This window comes from Pan paniscus, chromosome 10 (genome assembly GCF_029289425.2).
Source record: "Pan paniscus chromosome 10, NHGRI_mPanPan1-v2.0_pri, whole genome shotgun sequence".
NCBI classification, from domain to species: Eukaryota; Metazoa; Chordata; class Mammalia; order Primates; family Hominidae; genus Pan; species Pan paniscus.
Window position 1 is genome coordinate 41,742,676 of NC_073259.2, and position 7,801 is coordinate 41,750,476.

Sequence of the window (7,801 nt, forward strand, 5' to 3'; positions counted from 1 at the left end):
CGTGCATGGTGGCAGGTACCTGTAGTCCCAGCTACTCGGGAGGCTGAGGTATGAGAATCACTTGAACCTGGGAGGCAGAGGTTGCAGTGAGCCGAGATCATGCCATTGCACTCCAGCCTGGGTGACAGAGCAAGACTCTGTGTAAAAAAAAAAGAAAAGAAAAAAGAAATTAAGGCCAAATTGAAAGGCATAAGGAGGAAAGACATTGGTAAACAGACAGTAATGGACATTTGGGAGAAATGTCCTCGAATAACTGGGAAAAGCAAACAGCTATGAAAAAGAGACTAGAGACTGTTAAAAAGAGGATCAGAAAACATAGATGTGGGAGACAAAGCAGACACAACACAATCACAATTCAAAAAGACAATATTTTTATGTTTTGTACATATGAATACATGAGATATTTTATATACATAAAACACACTCAAATGCATGCACACAAAACATTCATGTATTTATTTATATACCTTTCTACAATGCAGGCTCCCTCTCTATATATGCCAACTCCCTCCACCTCTTCCTCACCCATACAAACACATGTTGACACAAACACATATGCACAGACATGTCACCCATGGCCCAGGAAAAGCACAGGAAAATATCCAAGTAAAGATACAAGGATACACAAGGAACTGCTAACATTACTTCCTCCATAGATAGGAATTGGGTAACTGGGGAATGGCCTTGAGCTATATTATTTTGTTGTTTAGCATGTTTTACAAAAAATTTTTTAAAACATGTATCATGTATTCAATTTGTAAACATGTAAATAATTGTGCAAATAGTACTATTCAAAATTTAAATGGGCAATCTACTACATTTACTTCTAGAATGTTTAAATATAGACAGAATCTTAATAAGCTTCTAATTTTAATACGAAATATGAAGGTTAGAGTCGCATATTAAAGGAAACAATAGGGGTATGCAATTAGAAAAATCCCAAGAATGAAAAAGTACAATGAACAGTTAACCTGTTTTATTTAACAAATAAAAGTAAGAAATGAAGGGAGATTTTTAAATTTCAATGATTTAAAGGATATATCACTCAAATACAACGTTTATAGAGCTTATTTTGACTCTGATTGGGACACCAAAATATAAGAAATATATGTCAAAAATAGGACTGCTTGAAGACTAAATAGACACTTGTTCATTTTAATTAGTATGTAAAATTTTAAGATATAAAAATAGTGTTTTGATTTTTTAAAGGATCTATTATTTGGATATTAATATTGAATTATTTATTGAAGACATAATACGACTTCTGGAATTTCCTTTCAAACAATCTAGAATGGAAGAGGAAATAGGGTTGAAGTATGAAAGAAATCAGGCTGGCCATGAGATGATCATCATGAAAGCAGGTGACAGGCATATACAGGCCCATTGCAGTGTTCTGCTCCTCTACCTGTTTAAAATTGCACCTAAAAGGTGAAACAATTATGGGGAAATTGTAATATTTCTGTTAAGGAATTTACAATACAGTGCCTGTGATCTCCAACAGCAAGGCTGGAAGAAAGTCAGACTGGGAAGAGGAGGGCACTCGGGGCATGTTGATAAACAGCCTAGCATGCAGAACCTTTGCTAGAGACAGTGACTAATTCCAACTTCATGAATTGAGAATACTCTTATTGTGCTGAGATCTCGAGTCAAAGCTCGAGGCAGGAACATTTTGCCTGACTAAAGGAAGCGAAAAATGCAATCTCGGTATTTCATAACTTTTGTAATAATGCAGGTGTGATCTCACTATTTGTAAAGCCCAGCCCTTCCCAACATGCAAGCTCACCTTCCAGGACTGGGCCCAGCCCATGCTCTCCATATATAAGCTGCTGCTGGAGTCCGATTCCTCGTCCTGCTTCTCCTCCCTCTCGCCTCCAGCCTCTCACACTCTCCTAAGCCCTCTCATCTCCTGGAACCATGGCCAGCACATCCACCACCATCAGGAGCCACAGCAGCAGCCGCCGGGGTTTCAGTGCCAGCTCAGCCAGGCTCCCTGGGGTCAGCCGCTCTGGCTTCAGCAGCGTCTCCGTGTCCCGCTCCAGGGGCAGTGGTGGCCTGGGTGGTGCATGTGGAGGAGCTGGCTTTGGCAGCCGCAGTCTGTATGGCCTGGGGGGCTCCAAGAGGATCTCCATTGGAGGGGGCAGCTGTGCCATCAGTGGCGGCTATGGCAGCAGAGCCGGAGGCAGCTATGGCTTTGGTGGCGCTGGGAGTGGATTTGATTTTGGTGGTGGATCCGGCATTGGCTTTGGTCTGGGTGGTGGAGCCGGCCTTGCTGGTGGCTTTGGGGGCCCTGGCTTCCCTGTGTGCCCTCCTGGAGGCATCCAAGAGGTCACTGTCAACCAGAGTCTCCTGACTCCCCTCAACCTGCAAATTGACCCCGCCATCCAGCGGGTGCGGGCCGAGGAGCGTGAGCAGATCAAGACCCTCAACAACAAGTTTGCCTCCTTCATCGACAAGGTGAGCCAGTGCCATGCCCTCCATCGGGCACTTCAGGGTCCCCAGACCAGAAGAGCAACACCTTCCTGCCGGAGAGACCCTAGGAGGGAGGGAGAAGGGGACTCAGCCCAGCTCTGCAGAGAGTGCAGGTGGCTCTCGGTGCACAGGAGGCAGCACAGATGGGCATCACTCCCCCATGGGATCTCTGGAGTGGCCCTCACTCCTGCCTAGGGAGAGCCGTAACTTTTCATAACCCTGAAGCACAGATGAGGCCATCAGAGAGTGGAGTAGGTTAATTCTTCCCTCTGAAGTGTTTAAGAGATTACAAAGCAAATGCCAGGAGTATATGGGCTGGTAAATTACACTCTGGGGTCTGGGTAAGAGGAAAAAGATTTAGAAAGAAAAGGAAAAGATAATCTGGCTGGATTAAGAAAAAAAGGGACATAGAAACAACTGTAAAACATGGAGAAATGCTAATTAATTTTAAAAACAGAGAATGACCATAACATCAGAATATTTGAGAGGAGACACTAAATGGGAAAGTAGACTGAAATGTAATCATGAGTCAACATCTAATATCCCTCCTAACTAAGATCCTCTCGGTAAAAAAAACTGTGTACAATATATCAGGTAATTAGTATTTTTAAACTAGATTTGTGATTGTGCTTGGAAAAAGAAAAGAAGAAATGTTGAAACTCACTGATGATCAATAGCTTACAGCGCGAGAACACCTCAGTGGTCCGTGGGACAATTTCTCTAGTGAGACTGGTGGGGTGCAAAGGACAAGGGGTTGGGGGAGCCGAGCTCAGCCTGAGCCTCTCTACATGCACTGTAGTAGCCCAGCACCATGGGGACCTCCCAGACCTGCCAGGAAACTGGATACCAGACACTTTCTCTTCCTTCCTTTGCCTGGAAAATGACCATTTTGCTTCCCCTCCAGGTGCGGTTCCTAGAGCAGCAGAACAAGGTTCTGGACACCAAGTGGACCCTGCTGCAGGAGCAGGGCACCAAGACTGTGAGGCAGAACCTGGAGCCGTTGTTCGAGCAGTACATCAACAACCTCAGGAGGCAGCTGGACAACATCGTGGGGGAACGGGGCCGTCTGGACTCGGAGCTGAGAAACATGCAGGACCTGGTGGAGGACCTCAAGAACAAGTGAGGACTCCATTTCCTGCAGCACACACTTCAAGACTATTGGGTGACCAGGGCCAGATGTGTGTAGGATTCCTAACAACCCATGTCCATGGAAATGAAAAGCACAAATTAGTCCCTAGGAGCAAAGCTGCAAGAACCACAGATGGTTATGGGAGGATGGGGAGATTAAAGAAGTGGCAAATTTAGTAGTAGCAAAACTCATCTCTTTGGCTCTCTGTGGCAGGAAAGCTCAATTAGAATATATTCCATTCGGGAAAATGTTGAATCCCAAGCTGCTTTTCTGTTTCATCCTACCCACTGGCTCATATGTGTCCCATGCCTTTCTTCCTGTAGATATGAGGATGAAATCAACAAGCGTACAGCAGCAGAGAATGAATTTGTGACTCTGAAGAAGGTGAGCAGATGAAGCCAGGAATTCAAATTCATTTAGATGGACAGAAGTGGCTCTGTGGCCTCGCTTGCCTAGGAGAGGAGAATTGGCAGGAGGACTAGAAGATGGGTAGATTGGAAAAGTGCGCTCAGGTAACTCCAGGTTGTTGGCTCTTTCCCCAGGATGTGGATGCTGCCTACATGAACAAGGTTGAACTGCAAGCCAAGGCAGACACTCTTACAGATGAGATCAACTTCCTGAGAGCCTTGTATGATGCAGTAAGCAACTCCACCATCCTTCTGTTTACTCTGATGGGGTCTGCAAAGGGGAGAAGATGTACAGGGCTGGGTATCTCTGTAAATGTCAGAAGTGAAGTTGATCTTATGACCTTCTGTTCTGCAGGAGCTGTCCCAGATGCAGACCCACATCTCAGACACATCCGTGGTGCTATCCATGGACAACAACCGCAACCTGGACCTGGACAGCATCATCGCTGAGGTCAAGGCCCAATATGAGGAGATTGCTCAGAGGAGCCGGGCTGAGGCTGAGTCCTGGTACCAGACAAAGGTGAGCACGGAGTGGACAGCCGCTGAGGAATCCTTGTGTCCATCCCTGAATACCAGAGGACTGCAGACTTCACTGGGGACATCCCCTGACAGGAAGCTGGGGTCCTCTCACAGGACATGCACTCTGCACTATTAGAGTAGACATTTGCGGAACTTATGCCCAAGTCAAGGAGGAAAAACAACCCAATGCAGGAGGAAAGCTACGATAGACAAGGACATAGTCATCTGTGCTTTTAGCTTCACCTTGGTTGCTGACTTTTAGAAATTGGTACAGAACATTTCTACTCCCTAAGAAAACTAGGCAGGCAGTGGTGCCATAATAAGGATGGTCTGTGACTCCAGTGTTTAGTATCCACCCACCACATAACATCAACTTTTCCTCAAGTTTCTTGGGGAGAAGCCATTAGGTCCACTTCATGACATGCATGATACACAAGTGAAAGTCATCACTCCCAGGTAAGAACCCGTAGACACTGTCTCTCTCTCCACCTCTGGGCTGCAGTACGAGGAGCTGCAGGTCACAGCAGGCAGACATGGGGACGACCTGCGCAACACCAAGCAGGAGATTGCTGAGATCAACCGCATGATCCAGAGGCTGAGATCTGAGATCGACCACGTCAAGAAGCAGGTATGGTGAGGGGCAATGGAGGAGAAAAGCATCATTTTTTTTATTAGGTCATGAGGCAGTAGTCACCCATCATTTAGTAAAATTCTTTGGGAATTGATTGATAAGCAGAGAAGGAAAGACACGCAGTTCCTAGGCTCAGTGAGAACACTCTGGCTCAGAGACATGGATCACACCCAAGGATATGAAACAATCACCTGGGCAGAAGCACTGTCAGCTGGTCAAAGCTGTAAAAGTATAGTCTAGAGGCATTGGAAGGGCTTATGTAAGAAGACTGATTGACTTTGGAATTGCAAAAGACCAAGTTGGGCAAGATGTCAGGTCAGAAAGCATCAGTAACATTGCTGCAAATCTGCTCAAGGTTCACGGTGAAAAAGCAAGTGAAACCAGGGCTATGAGGAAGGAAAACGTGGCCCAAGTGGGTGAGAGGATGTGAGGCAGGAGGAAGGCAAGGTCACAACAGCCTCATGTGAAAACTCATCACCTCAGTTGACAACGTTTGCAAATTATTGTGGCATCCATGTAAGATAATCAAATATGGTTTTGGTTTTTTTGCTTTGGAGCCAACACTTAATGTCCTTGGTCTTGTGTCCACTGTGGCATCTTCCATTGGTCATCACCCACATCTTTAGGCAGTGGAGTTAACAGAAAGGGCACAGGATTTTATCATGTGACTCCAGACGTAAAAACTTTGAAGACAGTAAAAAGGCTAGACAGGAAGAGTCAGAGCTCATTTACCATCAATTCTGGGTTCCTGGTACCTTCTTCACTGGAAAAGAACCAGCCAGGTTTATTCTTCTCTGGAAGACCAGATGACAAGTTCTTTCTCTTCCTTTGCCCTCCTAGTGCGCCAACCTGCAGGCCGCCATTGCTGATGCTGAGCAGCGTGGGGAGATGGCCCTCAAGGATGCTAAGAACAAGCTGGAAGGGCTGGAGGATGCCCTGCAGAAGGCCAAGCAGGACCTGGCCCGGCTGCTGAAGGAGTACCAGGAGCTGATGAATGTCAAGCTGGCCCTGGATGTGGAGATCGCCACCTACCGCAAGCTGCTGGAGGGCGAGGAGTGCAGGTAGGTAACTGATGCGACTTCCTCCAACAGCTGAGTTCATCTTCAAGGTTCTGGCACTGAGCAGAACTTTAAGGTGCACTGCCCAAGGCCATAATTGCTCTTCTTGGGAGAAAACTAAAAGTTTTCCCATGGACTTTCCCACCCACTGAGGCTTCCCATGCTCGTCCAGGGAAGGTCTCACCCTCCCTGTGTTCCTCTCCACAGGCTGAATGGCGAAGGCGTTGGACAAGTCAACATCTGTAAGTACCTTTGCTTGCCTTCCTCCCCTGCCCTCGCACTCTTCTGACTGGGCTCAGGCTGACAGGATGAGCTCATTGTGGCTTCTTGTGTCCTTGTCCCCTCCCCACCACAGCTGTAGTGCAGTCCACCGTCTCCAGTGGCTATGGCGGTGCCAGCGGTGTCGGCAGTGGCTTAGGCCTGGGTGGAGGAAGCAGCTACTCCTATGGCAGTGGTCTTGGCGTTGGAGGCGGCTTTAGTTCCAGCAGCGGCAGAGCCATTGGGGGTGGCCTCAGCTCTGTTGGAGGCGGCAGTTCCACCATCAAGTACACCACCAGCTCCTCCTCCAGCAGGAAGAGCTACAAGCACTGAAGTGCTGCCGCCAGCTCTCAGTCCCACAGCTCTCAGGCCCCTCTCTGGCAGCAGAGCCCTCTCCTCAGGTTGCTTGTCCTCCCCTGGCCTCCAGTCTCCCCTGCCCTCCCGGGTAGAGCTGGGATGCCCTCACTTTTCTTCTCATCAATACCTGTTCCACTGAGCTCCTGTTGCTTACCATCAAGTCAACAGTTATCAGCACTCAGACATGCAAATGTCCTTTTTAGTTCCCGTATTATTACAGGTATCTGAGTATGCCATAATTCTGAGAAGAAAATGACCTATATCCCCATAAGAACTGAAACTCAGTCTAGGTCCAGCTGCAGATGAGGAGTCCTCTCTTTAATTGCTAACCATCCTGCCCATTATAGCTACACTCAGGAGTTCTCATCTGACAAGTCAGTTGTCCTGATCTTCTCTTGCAGTGTCCCTGAATGGCAAGTGATGTACCTTCTGATGCAGTCTGCATTCCTGCACTGCTTTCTCTGCTCTCTTTGCCTTCTTTTGTTCTGTTGAATAAAGCATATTGAGAATGTGAACATGTTGTGTTATATTGTATTGCTGACCACATCCTGGTTTAGAAACATTCGCACCCACAAATGGTTTCTTATCTTTGGGGAACTGCTGCTCTCTCCACTGACCAGTCATCATGGAGGATGAGTCGGGAGCTCCTCCTCCACAGCCTACTCCATCAGTCAACATTATGTGATTCTGTCGGACACTCCGGTGGACAATCACCAACTACTCGGCCCTCACCACTTGGGAATTTTTCCACAAATGGAGTCTTTTATAAAGCATCAGAACAAAAAGGGAAGCTAATTCCTGGAATCTGGATCAGCATAATCTGATAACTAAGATTCATTTATATTTTTTATTTTTCAGCCCCATCATTTGGTGGCTTGACCCCACACTGATCTCTGAGACTCCCTCTCTCCCCGGCTCCCCACAACCAGGGAAATATTGCACTGACCCTGCAGATCAGAAACACTTGGTAAGA

General features: G+C 47.0%; 1 protein-coding gene across 1 annotated transcript; it reads left to right on the forward strand.

The window, feature by feature from the left end:
* Window positions 1–1,846: 1,846 nt before the first annotated feature.
* LOC103783749 (keratin, type II cytoskeletal 6B) lies at window positions 1,847–7,343 on the forward strand. The gene is made up of 9 exons (XM_024931011.4): window positions 1,847–2,454; window positions 3,374–3,588; window positions 3,922–3,982; window positions 4,141–4,236; window positions 4,361–4,525; window positions 5,027–5,152; window positions 5,996–6,216; window positions 6,421–6,455; window positions 6,569–7,343. Exons 1-9 carry the CDS (start codon window positions 1,915–1,917, stop codon window positions 6,802–6,804), a joined length of 1,695 nt encoding a protein of 564 aa, XP_024786779.2. The 5' UTR covers window positions 1,847–1,914; the 3' UTR covers window positions 6,805–7,343.
* Window positions 7,344–7,801: the final 458 nt, after the last annotated feature.

Excerpts from the sequence above, each read along its gene's own strand:
- LOC103783749 (XM_024931011.4), top strand. The coding sequence starts at position 1,915 with ATGGCCAGCACATCCACCACCATCAGGAGCCACAGCAGCAGCCGCCGG. Across the intron at positions 3,589-3,921 it reads GTGGAGGACCTCAAGAACAA|ATATGAGGATGAAATCAACA; the intron begins GTGAGGACTCCA and ends TTCTTCCTGTAG. Across the intron at positions 4,526-5,026 it reads AGTCCTGGTACCAGACAAAG|TACGAGGAGCTGCAGGTCAC; the intron begins GTGAGCACGGAG and ends TCTGGGCTGCAG.